Raw genomic sequence first — 19,361 nt, 5'->3', positions numbered from 1 at the left:
GGTTCTTTGCTTGTCACATGGTAAGCACCTAATAAATGTTAAACATTATTTTTGTCATTGTTGATTTCTTTTTGCCATTCGTCAAGCACCGATCTAAACACTGGGGAGATAGAAGTTAATCACGACAGATACAGTCCCTGTCCTGTATGAGACTCGCAGTAGGGGAAGAACAGGTGTTGAACCCCCATTTTGCAGTTGAGGAAATTGAGGCACAGAACTGTCAAGTGACTCACCCAAGATCATACAGTAGGCAAGTGGCAGGCCTGGGATTAAAACCCAGGTCTTCTGACTCCCAAGCCTGTGCTCCTTCCGCTAGACCACACTGCCTGTTATGAGTAATAGTAGAGAAGGGAGTCAGAAGGTCATGGGTTATAATCCTGGCTCTGCAACTTGTCTGCTATGTGACGTTGGCAAGTCACTTCATTTCTCTGTGCCTCAGTTACCTCATCCAGAAAATGGAGAATGAGACTGTGAGCCCCACATGGATCAGGAGACTTTGTCCAACCTGATTTGCTTGTATCCACCCCAGAGCTTAGTACAGTGCCTGGCACATAGTAATTGCTTAACAAACACCATCATTATTATTATTATTATTATCAATGACAGAGAGGTCAGGCTGCTGCAAGTCCTGTGCTTCAAGTGGTACTTAGTGGCCTAAGGAAGATAGTCTTCCCCAACCAGAGCTTTTTATTCTTACCTTCCAGTCCCACCAGATCCCTTTGACTGTCCTTCAACAGTAATCGACTTGGGCACCCAGCATTCCTGAATTTCATAATGAAAACAGAAGGACAGCCTCTCTGAGGAATCTTTTGACCTAAGCAGCACATTTGCCAGAATTGTCAAGGAGTAATAATATAGATAATTGTACATGATATGAACTTTGTGTTCAAAAAGTTGTAATGATGTTTTAGAAAGCTGATCAAAACCTGAGATACCGCAACATTTTAGAAGGAGGGTTTGGATAAATTCATGGATGAGCAGTCCATTCTATCTAGGGCCCTCAGGTTTTATTTATTTTATTTCTGAATTTATTAAGAGTTTCCTGTGTGCCAAGTACTGTGCTAAGAGCTGGTGGGAGAGAATGTGTGAAAAAATAGGTCTTTGGTCTTACTGTAGGGTTGCTTTTTAATTTTTTCCCTAGTATAGTATTTGTTAAGCACTCACGGTGTGGCAAAGACTGTACTAAGTGCTGGGGTATATGCAAGATAGGTTGGACACAGTCCCTGTTCCACATAGTGCTCACAGTATTAATCCCCATTTTACAGATAAGGTAACTGAGACACAGAGAAGTGAAATGACTTGCCCAAGGTCACATAGTGACAGAGTGACACTCAAGTGGCAGAGCTGGGATTAGAACCCAGGTCCTCTGACTGTAAGCTCATTGTGGGCAGTCTGTTATATTGTTCTGTTGTACTCTCCCAAGTGCTTAGTACAATGCTCAGCACAGAGTAAGCACTCAATAAATACGATTGACTGACTCTGATTTCCAGGCCCGTGCTCTTTCCATTTTCTGTTACTTCTCTTTTGTTCTTAACTGGACTTATTTTAAGTTGTATGCATTGTTGTAGTTTCTGCCTAAAGCTGCTGCTTCTTCTCAGGCCACTGTCTAAGAAGTGCATTGCAGAGGCTAATGAGCTACTGACATTAGATCCTTATTATGATGTTGTGCAGCAAAACAGAGCTAAAAATTCCTGTTCATAGAGATTTGTTTCTTCTCATCTAGCAAACTTGGTGCTTTATTAAAGGACTGTATGCCTAAGCTTTCTTTGCTTTTAATCTGTCTTAGGGTTATGCAGATATGGAAGAAACCTTGGGGAAGTGCATTCTCATTCTGAGTGAAACCAATTCTGAGGCTGGCGATGGAATTCTCCCTCGAACTACCAGACTGAAGGCAGGACTGCGACTTCTGCTAGCCAAGAAACAGTCGTGAGTAAAGCAATAATTTAAAATATGGGGAAAAAAGATAAGGTACTGGGTTGACTACCCAAGTGCTTAAGTGAATCAGACACATCAAAATGGCAGTTGGGGTGAAATAAGATGTGGGCTTGAGAGATCATCCTTTATTCAATTCCGCTTTTTTTTTAATATAAATTCTAAAGTCCCCAATAACAATCTGAGTGCAGTAGTTTTCCTGCTGGTGGTGGGGTGATCTAATTCTTGGTTGGAGCCCTGTTCTCCCTTATGAATGCCTTGATCCCATCCTCCTCTTGTGTTCTGTTGACTACCTTGTGGCTCCTGGTGCCTGCCTTTCTGTGTTCGCGTCTGCCTCATCCCATTCTCCTGCTCCTTTCCTTATTCCCCATACATCCAGTTTGAGTACCCCAACATCGGCAGTAGGAGCCCTCAAGTGTCACTGCCTACCTAGTCTCTGAAACAGGGAATGAAACCATATTCACTTTCCCCTAAGTGCTTAAGTATGTTGTATGCTAATCTGACTAGCAGACACTTTCTGATTCCCCAGTCAGTGAGCTCCCTTCCTGGTGTTGACTCATTCACTCATTCATTCATTCACTCATTCATTCAGTCGTATTTATTGAGCGCTTACTGTTTGCAGAGCACTGGACTAAGCGCTTGGGAAGTACAGTTCAGCAACAAATAGAGACAATCACACCGGGCTTCAGGTATAGATTTCTCCCAGTCCTAGTAGAGCTTGCCATTCTGCTGATGTGATTAGGAGAAGCAGTGTGGCTCAGTGGAAAGAGCCCGGGCTTTGGAGTCAGAGGTCATGGGTTCAAATGCCGGCTCTGCCAATTGTCAGCTGTGTGACTTTGGGCAAGTTACTTCACTTCTCTGGGCCTCAGTTCCCTCATCTGTAAAATGGGGATGAAGCCTGTGAGCCCCCCATGGGACAACCTGATTACCTTGTACTCACCCCCAGCACTTAGAACAGTGCTTTGCACATAGTAAGTGCTTAATAAATGCCATCATTATTATTATTAGCAATCAGTTTTCTTGGTCGAGCTTCCGGTTATCTTCTTTTTGATCAGCAGGCAGTCCTATGCTGTGTGATCCTGGGCAAGTCATTTCACTTCTCTACCTCAGTTCCCTCATCTGTAAAATGAGGATGAAGACTGTAAGCCCCATGTGGGACAACCTGATTACCTTGTATCTACCTCAGTGCTTAGAACAGTGCTTGGCACATAGTAAGCGCTTAACAAATATCATCCTTATTGTTATTCATTCATTCGTATTGATTGAGCACTGACTGTGCAGAGCACTGTACTAACTGGAAAGTACAATTCAGCAGTAGAGACAGTCCCTGCCCACACCGGGCTTAAAGTCTAGAAGGGGGGAGACAGACATCAAAGCAAGTGAACAGGCGTCAATATAAATAAAAAGAATTATAGATATATACACTTCAACGCAAGTAAACAGGCATTAATGTAAATAGAATTATAGATAGGTACATATATACTATCTACCGCACTTTAGTCACTCCTGTTTCCAATATTCAACCTTCGTCCATGCCTGGTGGTGGTGGTAGTAGTAGTAGGAGTAATAACAGTATTTATTAAGTGCTTTCAGTGTACTAAGTGCTGGGAAAGAATACACATGGGAATTAGACAAGGTCACTGTCCCTTGGCAGGCTCACAAGCTAAAAGATGGAGTGAGGGGCCTCATAGTAGACATATACCAGATGAAGCAAAAGACAACATAAAGACAAAAAGCAACTTCCACTAGACTGTAAGCGCCTTGTGGGCGGAGATAGTGTCCACCAACTCTATTACATTGGGCTGAGCAAAGCCTTCTCCCCTCAGCATTACCAAACCACTTACTTCCCCTCTGTCAAATCCCTCTGAGAGGCATTCTCTGATTTTCATCCACAGGCCATTCCACTAACCACTTTAGAACTGCTCTGTATAGTTTACATATTTAATTTTCTGTTGGTCTACTTACCTGTTTATCATGACTTCCCACACTTTAAAAAAATTGTATTATTTTGCATTTTTGTTTCTGCTTGACTTCCCTACCCACCCCCAATTAGCTTGTAAGGTCTTTGAGGGCACCTCATATCTAATTTCGATTGCATCTTCTCCAAGCACCTATTACAGTATACTGACATCAGTAACTGCTCAAGTAATGGTGTTGCTGAATTACACAGTGTGTTCCTTTTATAATTCAGTGGCAGCACTTGACTTTGTTGCCGAAAAAAGTCTTTGGTCGTGTGTAAGTTTTTGCAAGGTTTAGGTTGGCACATAACCTTGGCCTTCTTTAGAATGATTGTCAGACCATAGGGCTTTGAGTCCACAAGTGGTTCATGATCATAAGTCTGTCTTCGTTCTTGCGAGCTTTCAGTGCACAATCATAAAGCTGTCTTCGAGATTTTGGATAATAGCTATAGGCTGTTTAATTGAAGACTCCTTGTCTAAGCCCCACTTTCATCTTCTACTTCTGCATCACCCTGACTTGCTGCCTTTATTCATCCCCCTTTCCAGCCCCATAGCCCTTATGTATGTATCTGTAATTTATTTATTTATAATAATATCTGTCTGCAACTGTAAACTGTAAGCTCGTTGTGGACGAGGAATATATCTATTCATTGTTGTACTCTCCCAAGCACTTAGTACAGTGCTCTGCACACAGTAAGCGCTCAATAAATTGGATTGACTGACTGACTGGAGAGTTTAGCTGCAATAAGCAGCATGGCGTAGTGGAAAGAGCATGGGCTTGGGAGTCAGAGGTTGTGGGGTCTAATCCCAGCTCTGCACTTGTCAGCTGTGTGACTTTGGGCCAGTCACTTAACTTCTCTGAGCCTCAGTTACCTCATCTGTAAAATGGGGATTAAGACTGTGAGCCCAACCTGGGACAACCTGATAACCTTGTATCTCTCCCGGTGCTTAGAACAGTGCTTGGCACATAGTAAGCACTAGCACATACCATCATTACTATTATTATTATTTCTTGGAGGATCTGAAGAATATTACAACACTACCTTCATGATTTCTAGGCTGTATAGACTAGATTGAACATGATTTAATGTGATTTAGTAGTCAAGCTACTTTATCCTTTTATAATCATGGATTAACATACGAGTGTGTTGTGTTAGTAATATAGGAACACAGTATTATTGTGTAGCATTGCAATCGCAATGATATGTGTGTTTTCAGAGATGAGTAAATGGAAGAAAAACCCTGATGTTCTTATTTTGTGTTTGTAGGGTACGCTCCATGGCACTAAAACATTTAACATTTCATCTAACAAATGAAGAAGGACCCAGCTTGAAGCGCCCTCTCTTAGATGGAAATGTTCTCTCTAGAATTACTAATTTATTCATTGTTGAAAAGCCGCTTGAACTCAAATTGGATGACCCAAAAGAAACAATTATTAAGGTGAATAAAAGTAATCTTGTAACACTGTGTTACATGAATTGCTTATTTCATGCATATTTTATTTGCTTTTGGGCCCTGACCTCTCCATGCAGAGTGGGAGATTAGACTGTTGTGATGGGGCAGGAGAGTACTTAACTCTGGTTCTGCAGCTTAATCAGGCAGGAGTGGGAAATGGAGAAAAAAACATTTCTCCATCTTCTGTGCTCAGGTGCAGAACTGCTATATTGTTAGGTTGTACCTGAGGAAGATTATCGTGGGCAATTTTAGAAAAACACAACCATGTCTTCCATGCCTCTTGAGTCTTCCCATGCTCCAGTTACATGTTTTTCAAGAGGAAGCGGGAAGGCTCTCAAATACTAGATGGTGTACTGATGTCTGGGCTTTCGGGAGAAATAATCTGGTCAATTTCCTTAGAGAGCTCCTGGGGCTGCAGAGTCTTATGGCCAGCTGCACCAAGTTCTCTGCGATTGGTACCTGGTGATCCCGTTCATGTCTTTGGATGTTTTGCATGTGTAGGAAAGAGTGACATTGGCCGTGGCCTAGAATAGCCCATGGGGTGGTGTCTTTGGAGATAGCTGATTGATTGACAGCTGAAACCCATGCTCTATCCACACAGAAGCAGAGTGGCTTGATGGAAAGAGCACAGGCTTGGGAGTCAGAAGTTGTGGGTTCTAATCCCAGCTCTGCCATTTGTCAGCTGTGTGACCTTGGGCAAGTCACTTAACTTCCCTGTGCCTCAGTTACCTCATCTGTAAAATGGGGATGAAGACTGTGAGCCCCATGTGGGACAACCTGATTACCTTGTATCTCCCCCAGCGCTTAGAACAGTGCTTGGCACATAGTAAGCACTTAGCAAACACCAACATTATTAAGTATTATTATTATTGTTCTCTGGCTGCCACCAATTGTCAATTTGATCAGAGGTGGAGAATCATTGACAGCTGTGGGACAGACTCTCCCCTTGGTGGACTGAGAGAACATTGCCCCTGTCAGGCCCAGTGGAATATTGACCCCATCTTTTTTTTATTTTTATAGTATTTGTTAAGTGCTTACATTGTACCAGGCACTGTACTAAGCACTGGGGTAGATTCCAACTAATCATGTTGGATACAGTCCATGTCCCAAATGGGACTCACAGTCGTAATCCCCGTTTTACAGATGAGGTAACTGAGGCCCAGAGAAGTGAAGTGACTTGTCCAAGGTCACCCAGCAGACATGTGGTGGAGCTGGGATTAGAACCCAGGTCCTTCTGACTCCTAGGCCTGTGCTCTATCCACTGGGCCATGCTTTCTGACTGCCTTTCCTAGCATTTCTGTGGTTTTCACTATTAAGCGTCATGCATGTCTTGAAAGTTTTGGGTGTTTCTAACACCTGTATTTGAGCCATTATGAGCTATGCCAAAAAATAAGGAAGATCCAGTATATTCTTTTTAATTCACTGAGTTACTGGAAGACAAATTACAGATCATCAGATTGTTACCTTAGAGACTTGTCAGCAGAGGCTTGTGCTGAAATGTTACTTATGGAGTGTATTGCCAGCCTGGGATTTAAAAGGGCATCAAGTTTGTTTCATTATTTTAATATTGGTGCTTTCTTTTTCCAGTTTCATTTCATTTATCAAATCAGTAAAAATTAGGTTAAACTGAGAAAAGCTCTAAAAATCCATACCCTACTGATCAATTAACATTCAATTTTAGGAGATCGTCCTTAACTGCGTATCCCATACTAACTTCCTTTCTAAGCAATTGTTTGGAATATCAGATACCTCACTGATATTCACTTAACTTCTCTGTGCCTCAGTTACCTCATCTGCAAAATGGGGATTAAGACTGTGAGCCCCACCTGGGATAACCTGATAACCTTGTATATCCCCTGGCGCTTAGAACAGGGCTTGGCATATAGTCAGTGCTGAACAAATATCATCATTATTATATAAACAAAGATTTTAGTTTTTACAGTTCTAAAGTTACATTTAAGGAGGTAACTATTACAACTGTTTATAGTTGCTCCATAGTAATGATTTGGTCTGAGATTAAATCAATATTGTGAATTCATCTTTCTTTTCTCTTTGCTTATTTTTCTCTTCTGTTCCGAGTCTTATTGTTCATCCTATGTTCAATATGTATTAAATTCACTTGCCCTTAACAGTGCAGTTAACCACAAAAATTTTTAAAGAAATATAATTCTGGGAAGAAACCCTATGTAAGTTATTTATGGTCCAATGCTGTGACCATCTGGAAGCAGACTTAAAAACAGTTACTTTTGAAAAGTATTTAGAGAAAGGTGTTTTGTTGAGGGTTTTTTAATGTTTTATGCAGCTTTTTAAAATGCTCCCAGGAAGGCAGCCTGGCTAGTGGAATGAACACAGTACTGAGAGTATGGAGACCTGAATTCTAGTCTCAGCTTTGTCACTGGCATGTTCTTTGACCTTGGACAAGTCACCTTCCCTGGGCCTCAATTTCCTCATCTGTAAAATGGGAACAACATAACTTTCTCACTCTCCCTCTAAGATTGTGTGCCCCCTGTGGGACAGGGACTGTGTTTAAACTGATCATTTTAACCCATAATGGCTATTGAGTAATTACTTGAAAATTGCATGACTCATTATTTAATGTGTTTCAAAATGTAAATTAACTTCTGTTTTTAGGTGGGGACAGCTGAAAAAGTATATGAAATTTTTACCTCGGACACCATTGATTTAGCTTTGAGAAAATCTGCGGCTGAGCAGTTAGCTGTAATTGTGCAAGGTAATATAAACACCTGATTCTCTTCTAACACGGGGTCATGTTCTTGCATAACTCTGCCTTAAGGAGACTCACATCGCAGTTTTCACTGGATCTGACATTGCAGACATGCACGTGGACAAACTGTTTCCCTCTTCCATCATGTTATGTCTAAACAGGTTTGTGTTGTTGGATGAAGGCTCCCTAACTCACTCATAGAGCTGTAGTTAAAACATGCATTTTGTCAAAACTAAGCCTCAGTGTCATTCAGTGGTATTTATCAATCAATCAATCAATCAATCAATCAATCGTATTTACTGAGTGCTTACTGTGTGCAGAGCACTGTACTAAGCACTTGGGAAGTACAAGTTGGCAACATATAGAGACGGTCCCTACCCAACAGTGGGCTCACAGTCCAGAAGGGGGAGACAGAGAACAAAACCAAGCATACTAACAAAATAAAATAAATAGAATAGATATGTACAAGTAAAATAAATAAATAAATAGAGTAATAAATATGTACAAACATATATACATATATACAGGTGCTGTGGGGAAGGGAAGGAGGTAAGATGGGAGGGATGGAGAGGGGGGCGAGGGGGAGAGGAAGGAAGGGGCTCAGTCTGGGAAGGCCTCCTGGAGGAGGTGAGCTCTCAGCAGGGCCTTGAAGGGAGGAAGAGAGCTAGCTTGGCGGATGGGCAGAGGGAGGGCATTCCAGGTCCGGGGGATGACGTGGGCCGGGGGTTGATGGCGGGACAGGCGAGAACGAGGTATGGTGAGGAGATTAGCAGCAGAGGAGCAGAGGGTGCGGGCTGGGCTGGAGAAGGAGAGAAGGGAGGTGAGGTAGGAGGGGGCGAGGTGATGGACAGCCTTGAAGCCGCAGACCACTGTACTGAGCATTTGGGTAGAGTATAGTACCTCAGAGTTGGTAGACATGATTCTTGTCCTCTAGGAGCTTAATGTCTGCAGGGAGAAAACAGTCCAGAGGGGGAGACCCAGGTGATAGAATGCCAACCAGGTGAATTACTTTTCTGTTGACATTGCTTGGAGGCTTATTTCAAACACTAGAGCTGCATTTCATGGTCTCTGTTCTCTTTTAAATAATAATAATGATGATTGTGGTACTTGTTAAGTTCTTACTATGTACCAAACCCTGTTCTAAATTCTGGGCGCTGGGATAGATACAAGTTTATCAGGTTTGACACAGTTCCTGTCCCACATAATAATAATAATAATGATAATGATGGCATTTGTTAGGCACTTACTATGTGCCAAGCACTGGTCTAAGCATTGGGGTAGATACAAGGTAATCAGGTTGTCCCACATGGGGCTCACTCTCTTAATCCCCGTTTTACAGATAAGGTAACTGAGGTCCAGAGAAGTTGTGTGACTTGCCTGAGGTCACACAGCAGACATGTGGAGGAGCTAGGATTAGAACCCAGGTCCTTCTGACTCCCAGGCCCATGTTCTATCCACTAAGCCATGCTGCTTCCCTTTAACAATGACCCTTGGAAGCTGGGCTCCATAATAACAATAATAATAATAATAATAGTAATTATGGTACTTGTTAAGTGTTTACCATGTGCCAAGCACTGTTCTAATCTCTGGGGTAGATACAATTTAACCAGGTTGGACACAGTCCCTGAACCATATGGGGCTAACACTCTTAATCTCCATTTTACAGTTAATAATAATAATAATGTTGGTATTTGTTAAGTGCTTACTATGTGCCAAGCACTGTTCTAAGCACTGGGGTAGATACAACGTAATCAGGTTGTCCCCCATGGGGCTCACAGACTTCATCCCCATTTTACAGATGAGGTAACCGAGGCTGAGAGAAGTTGTGTGACTTGCCCAAGGTCACACAACAGGCATATGGCAGAGCTGGGATTAGAACCCATGACTTCTGACTCCCAGGCCAGTGCTCTTTCCATAAGCCATGCTGCTGAATAACAAGAATAATAATAATTATGGCATTTGTTAAGCGCCTACTAAGTTCTAAGCGCTGGGGGAGATGCAAGGTCATCAGGTTGTCCCATGTGGGGCTCACAGTCTTAATCCCCATTTTACAGATGAGGTAACTGAGGCCCAGAGAAGTTAAGTGATTTGCCCAAAGTCACACAGCTGACAAGTGGAGGAGCTGGGATTAGAACCCACGGCCTCTGACTCCCAAGCCTGTCCTCTTTCTACTGAGCCACGCTGCTTTCTAGAAGCCATGCTTCTCATGGTGCCTCATCCAGTCCAGTTTATTTGGCATCCAGGTCAAGTCATGACTAGGCTGGACATCCTGGACCAACCAGAATATCCAAGACCCGTAGTATCTCCCCACTCCCTCTCCTGCTTGCACCCTCCTCCCCCCCTGCCCAAGCCTCAAGCATTGGGGTCCCCTGGGTGGAGGGGGAGCGGAGGCCTTGTGCATTGCAGAGGTCTGAGCACCCTGGGCCTGCACCTGCCAGGGCTCCAGATGACACGCAAGAATGTCTTCCACCAAGTCAGTTAACTAATATTGCACCACTTTCCCAGTTTTAACATCACTTTAGTCTCTCTGCGAGAGCTGTCTCCAGACCAGCCGATTTAAAAATTTCCCTTTGATGTTTCTTAATTGCAGAGACCAATCAATCAATCAATCGTATTTATTGAGCACTTACTGTGTGCAGAGCACTGTACTAAGCGCTTGGAAAGTTGGCAACATATAGAGACGGTCCCTACCCAGCAGTGGGCTCACAGTCTAGAAGGGGGAGACAGAGAACAAAACAAAACATATTAACAAAATAAAATAAATAGAATAGCTATGTACAAGTAAAATAAATAAATAAATAGAGTAATAAATATGTACAAACATATATACATATATACAGGTGCTGTGGGGAAGGGAAAGAGGTAAGGTGGGGGGAGGAGAGGGGGAGGAGGGGGAGAGGAAGGAGCGGACTCAGTCTGGGAAGGCCTCCTGGAGGAGGTGAGCTCTCGGGCCTTGAAGGGAGGAAGAGAGCTAGCTTGGTGGATGTGGGGAGGGAGGGCATTCCAGGCCAGGGGGATGACGTCTCAGAGATGCAGTCTCAAATCAGTGTAGCCCCAATTGATTCATGTTCACTAGAACTAATGGGTATGATTCTGCCACCTCTGTCTCGCAAACCCAACTCCCCCCACTCCCCTCCCCACCTCACTCCCTCCACTGCTTGCCTTGAGGCTACATGGACTAGTGTGCTAAGCAATGACCTTGCCCAGGGTGTTGTCTGAGGGCCAAGCAGCCATCGCCACTTAGGGTTCTGTGATCAGCTCAACCACTGCTGCTTTGATCCTTCAAATAATAATAATAATAAAAATTATGGTATTTGATAAGTGCTGACTATGTGCCAGACACTGTACTAAGCGCTGGGGTGGATACAAGCAAATTGGGTTGGACACAGGCTCTGACCCATGTGGGGCTCCCAGTCTCGATCCCCATTTTTACAAATGAGGTAAATGAGGCACAGAGAAGTTAAGTGACTTGCCCGAGGTCACTCATGACTTTCTGACTCCCAGTCCCGTAACAGTAAGCTCACCGTAGGCAGGGAATGTGTCCGTTTATTGTTATATTGAACTCTCCCAAGCAGTTAAAACAGTGCTGTGCACACAGTAAGCGCTCAATAAATACGATTGATTGACTGACCTTCTGCATTCCAAAAGGACTCTGCTAGGAAGAGCAGAGCAGGCAGCAGGACTGATTTTCATGCCTATGGGAGAGAGGTGGCTTTCCCTTTTGCAGCTCCCAAGGGTGAGTCGTGTCTTCTTAGAAGGTTTGAATGAGCAAGTAGGACTTAGCTTCCTAAGGCACTTTTCTTCTGCAGAATTAAGAGGTCACACAAATCCAATGCATTTTAAAGGAGGCACTTACTCTCCCAAGCACTTAATACAGTGCTCTGCACATAGTAAGCACTCTGTAAATGCAATTGATTGATTGGTAGTAAGTTTCTGATCCAATAATAGTAATAATAATAATTGTGGTATTTGTTAAGCACTTACTATGTGCCAGGCACCATACTAAGTGCTCGCTGGGGTGGATATGAGCAAATCGGGTTGGGTACGGTCCCTGTTCTGAGTGGGACTCACAGTCTTAATCCCCATTTTACAGGTGAGGTAACTGAGGCACAGATAAGTTGACTTGCCCAGGATCACATAGCATCTCTGAAGCATCTTTCCAGTTAAAGCATGTTTCACAGAATAGACTCCTTTCACCCTTCAGTCACTTGGTTTAGATCAAGTCATCTGTATCATGGGTGAGTCACCAGGAGCCGAGGGCCATTTGTCCTGGGGGAAGACATTTGTGGGCTTCAGGCCAATTGCTGATGAAGGAGAGTGTATGTCATTAAGCACATATAGATAAATAGAAGCCTGAGTAACAAAGCCAAAGATAGAAGGGATGGAGAAATCAAAATGTGTGTTTTCATTTAAAGTACCACTTCTTAGCTAGGTTTTATAAAAAAAAAAAAACACAGAAAACCTCCAGAGGGTGCACTGTTGCTGTCATGTTGTAAATTGAGGAGCCAATGCTTTATTTGGAAAATCCAGCACTTTTTATTGCCTCTGCAGTTACATAAACCAATTCCTCTTCCTATCAACACCATGAAAAATTGAACATGGCTACAGCGTTATTATATTTTGGTAACTCTACCTTCTTTTTCAGATATCAAAATGCATAAAGTGGTAAAGAAGTTGGGTGCAGTTGACAAGATTCTTGCTTATATCAGTGAATGTGTAGGTCAAGGTGGCAAGGTAAATATATACATTTAAATTCCTGTGCTCAGTTGTTATAATAGTAATAATAATTGTGATGTTTGCTAAAGGTTGGGGTAGATACATGCTAATCAGCCAATAGCCAGCCAATCATACACACCTAGCCAGTGGCTGGTTTTTTGGAGGTTCCCCAGAGAACTCCAGGCACCCTCCTGTTGGGTAGGGAAGACCACATCCAACTTTGCAGAAGGTGTCCACCATGAGGTTGTGATGGGGAAAAGATTGCTACTGCCTCTGTCCTTGGGGAGGGAGACCAAGTGGCATGTGCGATGGTGCGTTGGGTGACATGGCTGTTGTGAAGGAGTTTTGGTACATACCGGGAGGACAGACAGAGCAGAGGAGGGAAGCCTCTTTGAGGTGCATTGGAAACGACACCACAGATGTGGAGTGGTAGAGCCATGCCAGGTCTAAACAGCCACAAGGGGCTTGCAGTTGCCTGCAGTAAGATCTGTGTTCTCCTTTTCCCTCGCGTCAGAGCCCACTTGAGGCATCCTAAACCCCAGGTGGGCTGGCGTTAACTGGGGACGCCCACGCTGCCACTTCTTGATTTGCCGTGAAAATGGCATCAGGGCTTAGGCAAGCAGCAACAAAACATTCCAGAAATATAAAGTCAGAAAAAGCAAGCCCAGAGATGTGATAACTTCGGTTGAGTTTATGAAACTGAAATTTATTCTGTTTCTTCATTCTGGTCCAGGTATTGGAGTGTGTAATGCTGCCATGTCTCACATTCCTCCGGAAACTAGTGACCGCGGATCCAATCATACGCCTGTCCCTCTCCCAGCAGCCCTCAGTCCTGCTCTCATTATTCAGAGGTGATTGCAAAGAGCTTTGCAGTACAGTGACACTCAGATTGTTATTTGAGAGCTTAGAATTTATACTGAAAGAAAACCAGAATTGAATAAATGATGATCTCTCATCTCCTCAGCATTCTATTTCACTCCAGTTGCCATTTCAACCTGTCTGATTCACTTAAGCACTTGGGTAGTCAACCTGGGGGCATGAAAGTACCCGTCTATATATTTTATTGCTTCTGCCCATCTGCAATTTATTTTAGAATGTGAACTCCTCAAGATCAGGGACCGTACCTACTAACTCCATTGTACTCTCCCAATCAATAATAATAATAATAATTGTGGTATTTGTTAAGCACTTACTATGTGCCAAATACTATTCTAAGCACTGGGGCAGATACAAAGTAATCACGTCGGACACAGTCTCTGTCCCACATGGGGCTCACAGATGAGGTAACTGAGGCAGAGAAGTGAAGTGACTTGCCCAAGGTCACATAGCAGATGTGGCAGATTCGGGATGAGAACCCACAACCTCTGATTTCCAGGCCCGTGCTCTTTCCACTAGGCTATGCTGTTACTAGTCCAGTGCCCTGCGCAGCATAAGTGCTCAATAAAGACTGTTAGTTGATAAAACTCTTTAGGCTAAAAAGAACCAGCATATGAATCAAAGTTTCAGCAGGATTGCTAGGTTTGATTCTAGAAAATCAATCAGTGGTGTTTATTGAGTACTTCTGGTTTGCAGAACACTGGACTAATTGCTTGAGAAAGTACAAAACCGTAGAACTGACTCTTTAGCATTGAGGTCTAAATTGAGGATCAGTGTGGCCTGGTGAAAAGAGCACAGACCTGGGAGCTGGAGGACCTGGGTTCTAATCCCACAGCTCTGCCATGTGCCTGCTGGGTGAGCTTGGGCAGTCACTTGCTTAGGAATCCTTAGTGTTTCTAAGCCACGACCTTTATTCACTTCCTTGTACATTCCAAAGTTTTGTTTGAAATCTCCACTTTATGTCTCTGGGAATCCCAAAATGAGGTAAAATATATTTAAAAACAAGGAGGGGAACATATCTGCAGGCTTCAGAATTGCTATTTAAAGGGACTTGTGTCCTGGAGAAATAATACCTGAATGGGCAGTTCAGGAACTCAAATGAAACTGTTTTCTACCAATAGTTTGGGTGTATTGTAGGTTGTATGTATACTGTGAGCTCACTGTGGGCAGGGAGTGTGTCTACCCACTGTGTTGTATTGTACTTTGCCAAGCGCTTAGTACAGTGCTCTCTGCACACAGTAGGGACTCAATAAATACCGTTGATTGACTTAAAATCCTTATGCCTCAGTTACCTCATGAGGTCTAAACCTAAACCTCATCTGTAGAATGGGGATTCAGTACCTGTTCTCCCTCCTACTTAGATTGTGAGCTCTGTATGGGACAGGTACTGTGCCTGAACTGATTATCCTGTATCTCCCTCAGGGCTTAGGTTCAGGGCTTAACAAATGCTATTATTTATTATTTTTATTATTATTATTGCTGATAATAATAATAATGGCATTTGTTAAGCACATACTATGTGCCAAGCTCTGTTCTAAGCGCTGGGGGGATACAAGGTGATTTCGTTATCCCACGTGAGGCTCACAGTCTTAATCCCCATTTTACAGATGAGGTAACTGAGGCTCAGAGAAATTAAGTGACTTGCCCAAGGTCACGCAGCAGACGTGGGGGAGCCAGGATTAGAACCCATGACCTCTGACTCCCAAGCCCGGGCTCTTTCCACTGAGCCGCGCTGCTCAGTAGTAATAATAATAATAATAATGATGGCATTTATTAAGTGCTTACTATGTGCAAAGCACTGTTCTAAGCACTGGGGAGGTTACAAGGTGATCAGGTTGTCCCACGGGGGGCTCACAGTCTTAATCCCCATTTTACAGATGAGGTAACTGAGGCACAGAGAAGTTAAGTGACTTGCCCAAAGTCACATAGCTGACAAGTAGCAGATCTGGGATTTGAACCCCTGACCTCTGACTCCAAAGCCATGCTCTTTCCACTGAGCCGTACTTCTTAGTAGTAGTAGTAGTAGTAGTAGTAGTAATAAAATAAAGTATATTTTAAAACAAGGGGGAAACATGTCTGCAGGCTTCAGATAGTATTTAAAGGGACCCGTGAGCTGAAACAACAGTAAAGGAATGGGATGGTAGGAAACACAAATGAAGCTGTTTTTTATCAATAAGTTGGGTGTATTGTAGGTTGTATGTAGACTGTAAGCTCGTTTTGGGACATGTCTACCAACTCTGTTTTATTATACTTTCGCAAGCACGTAGTACAGTGCTCTGCACATAGAAAGTGCTCAATAAATACCATTGATTAATTAAAGAGCATATCTGCAAAATGACTGACCGAGAAGACGCAGAATTGAAATTCTATCCCTTTTACCTGGACTCGTCTCAGAAGGATCACTGAACCCTTATTTGTGTCTTCGGGATTGCTTTTCCATTCATACAGGGTCTAAACCTAAGATGGTTATGTCTGCTTAGAGTGTTGCTGCCATAGTGTGATTTTTCAAATATAATATGTATTTTAATTTTTTTTAATTAACACTTTAAGTTAAAATGTATCATTGATATTTCGTGAGCTTTGGAGTAGAGGTGTTTTGGGGGATATTGAAGTCTTTTATTCTTTTGGATTCTCCAGTTGCTTTGATCCTTCAAGAAGACACTGCAGTTGTGACAGAAGTGGCAGCATTGTTTGGTCTTCTCCTCTTTGATGAAGTTTCAAGACTAGACGTATGGTAGGTTACGATGGCTTTATAGCACCAGCTCATCCCGAGGTTGGAAGTCAGTGGCAGAGCTACACAACTGAAACACAGTTTAAAAATCAGCCGAATTTCTGACACCGTAGATATGAACCTTTCTGGCAACCAGCCGAGGAATAAGCTAGTTGAAATAAAGAAACCATTGGGAGCTCAGAAAGCCGATAGGATATTACTAGTTGTTGCTCTTTTCTCTGGGAATACTACCAGAACAAGTCTGTTGCTTCATATGGAAGTCTGAGTGCAGACAGAAAATGAAATGGAAATTTGGCCTGGCTGGATGGTTTTCCAATCCATCCCATTATTTTATGTTCTGTCTCTTCAATGCAGGGTATCTTGAAGTTTTCCCCAATGTGGAATGACAGACCCCTGAAAAATGCTGCTGAAAGTTCATTAGTAGTATTGAAGGCAGAGATTGAGTCTTAATTCAAACCAAGGCTCTCATTGCCAAATGTCACATGAACCAAAACTGGTTCTAAATGGATGCTATTAAAGATATATGACCTACTTTTTCCTAGGTCCTTGTATTTAGTATATTTAACAGACAACATTTTACATTTCCAATTTAGTCCTCAGGAAGTAATAGCTCTTCTTTTTCCCCAGGTGGGCTCTGTAGGGGTGACTGCCTGCAGCGATGGTCTTTCTGATCTCAGTTGGTTGGGGAGGCCTAAGCTTGCTGATAGGACTGGAGGTGTTGGGGATGGGTTTAGAAGTTGTGCCCAGAGGTACTCTGTATTCTTCCAAGGACTTAGTACAGTGCTTTGCGCACAGTAAGTGCTCAGTAAATACGATTGAATGAACGAATGAAAGATAGGCCCAAACCGACTATGCCTGGAGCAGCTTTGTAATTGTCCAAATGACTTGGGCTGTGGGAAACTTGCTGCCATTTCCCCTGGGTGGCACCTCTCTTAGGGTCCCAGCAACATTCTTCACTTCTCTGTCTAATGATTTGTCATTGGCAGCTCCTCTTTGACTTTTATAGCCAGGGTGTTCACACATCTAACAGAGTAAGGCTTGCATGCAAGATGTTTAGCCTGTCACCATTTGTCTGGATCCTGGCATAATATTGTAACACATTAATAGTTGTTAAGCGCTTATTATGTGCCAAGCAGAGTTCTAATCCCTTGGGGTAGCTTCAAGGTAATCGGCTTGCACACAGTATCCACCTCACATGGGGCTCACAGTCTTAATCCCCATTTTACAGATGAGGTAACTGAGGCACAGAGATGTTAAGTGCCTTGCCCAAGGTCACACAGCAGACATGTGACCGAGCCAGGATTAGAACCCACGTCCTCTGATTCCCAGGCCAATGTTCTTTCCACTAGACCATAGTGCTTCCCTACACATTACATATTAGAAGATCCTTTTGCCCTTTCAGGCTGAGTATTGCTTTTGTGGGGGCCAGAAAAAAAACTGGCTAAACTATTTTGTAATGATGCCTTAAAGAGCAGATCAACGTATCTTTGCATGGTCTACTGTATAGGAGGTGAACAAAGTGGCAAGAAGATGCTGGCCTGTCAGCCACAAAATCTGGCCAGTATTTCTTTTATCATTTCATCTTCTAAAAAATGTGAGTGGAATTAAAGGCTCATATCCATTTTCAAGTGGTGGTCAATCAGAGGGTGTTGGGTTTAATTAGAAGATAGATGGTATTAGGAGCTCAGTAATTCTCATTAATGTTGGATTTTTTTCTTAGTCAATCAGTGGTGTTTATTGAGCACTGTTCTAAGCTCATAGCACCACTCTCCCCCTCTGGCTCCACCTTATGCTTGTTTCGCCTTCTGGGTGGTGTTTTTCTTTTGTATTTGTTCTTAAGAGCCTTTGAAAATGAAGTTAACAAGTTAATAGGTTTACTAGATTGATAAAACTAACTTCAGTCCCTGGTTGAAGAAAAGTCAATTTATTCCAGGAAGGTTTAAGCAGAGAAATAGAGACCATGAAGCCAAATTGCTTTCTGTTTTTTATTTCAAATGTGTGCAAGCAGGTCTGACTGTGTGTCCAGTACTTCCACACCTCCTCTCTTCAGCTTGCCTGTTACAGTGATTAGACGGTAAGGACTTTTTTGTCGTATTCATGAAGACTAAAATACGTTTAATTTCAGAGAGGCATCGAGAGATCATCATCTGTTACAGTGATAACTTTGTTTCACATAAATCCCTTTACCTAAAAATTTACTATGCTCACTTCAATCAAGTAATCAATCTTATTTATTAAGTGCTTACTATGCGCAGAGCAGTGTACTAAGTGCTTGGGAGGGTACAGTACAATGGAGTTAACAGACACTTTCCCTGCCCATAACGAGCTCTTTTTCTTCCTTTGTTCTGATCTAAGTTGACAGTTATTTAACAGAATAAGCTTTCTGCAATTGAATATGCAAATATTAAGAGTCAGAAATTTACAATACGTGGATTCTATGACTGATGTTTATCACCATCTCCTATCCAACCTTCTCTTTTATTTGGCTATCTCTTTTTTCAGTATTTGAAATTTCCAATTTTCTTCTTCAGTTATTTCTATTTTGGCCTGTCAACAGCTAAATGAAAAACTATCTATTGAAGGTCCAGACCAACTATTCTTATCTACTATAATAATCTGACTCTAGATTGTTGTATTAAAGATACACAATTGGAAAACCTTCTGTGTTTACATGATATACGTGACATTTGAAGATGTTCATCCTTAGACTAGAAAATTTTTCAAGAGGAAATATGCAGTGATTTTCCAAACATTGATTTGTTGGACAGTGCTTGAGGTTGCTGTGGTATCGGTTAGGACTTTTCACTTGGACTGACCTTGGAGGCTTTTACTGGCAGTGAGATACTTTGATTAGTACAGTGCTCTGCACACAGTAATACTCAATAAATTGATTGATTAGGCTTGATCCTGGTCACAGCTGTATTAGGAGTATTATGCTAGTTTTCACTTTATAACGTGAGAGGGATTG

General features: G+C 42.5%; 1 protein-coding gene across 1 annotated transcript in view; it reads left to right on the top strand.

The window, feature by feature from the left end:
- Positions 1-19,361, top strand: part of RTTN (rotatin) — a 206,026-nt gene that overhangs the window by 60,935 nt on the left and 125,730 nt on the right. The window contains exons 17-23 of the mRNA XM_038746402.1: positions 1,787-1,926; positions 5,159-5,330; positions 7,977-8,076; positions 12,716-12,804; positions 13,520-13,637; positions 16,300-16,396; positions 18,402-18,467. Of these exons, the coding sequence (XP_038602330.1) occupies positions 1,787-1,926; positions 5,159-5,330; positions 7,977-8,076; positions 12,716-12,804; positions 13,520-13,637; positions 16,300-16,396; positions 18,402-18,467 (782 nt within the window). The remainder of the gene's footprint in view (positions 1-1,786; positions 1,927-5,158; positions 5,331-7,976; positions 8,077-12,715; positions 12,805-13,519; positions 13,638-16,299; positions 16,397-18,401; positions 18,468-19,361) is intronic.

This window comes from Tachyglossus aculeatus, chromosome 5 (assembly GCF_015852505.1).
Source record: "Tachyglossus aculeatus isolate mTacAcu1 chromosome 5, mTacAcu1.pri, whole genome shotgun sequence".
Taxonomy (NCBI): domain Eukaryota; kingdom Metazoa; phylum Chordata; class Mammalia; order Monotremata; family Tachyglossidae; genus Tachyglossus; species Tachyglossus aculeatus.
This window is presented reverse-complemented; position numbering and strand designations above follow the sequence as displayed.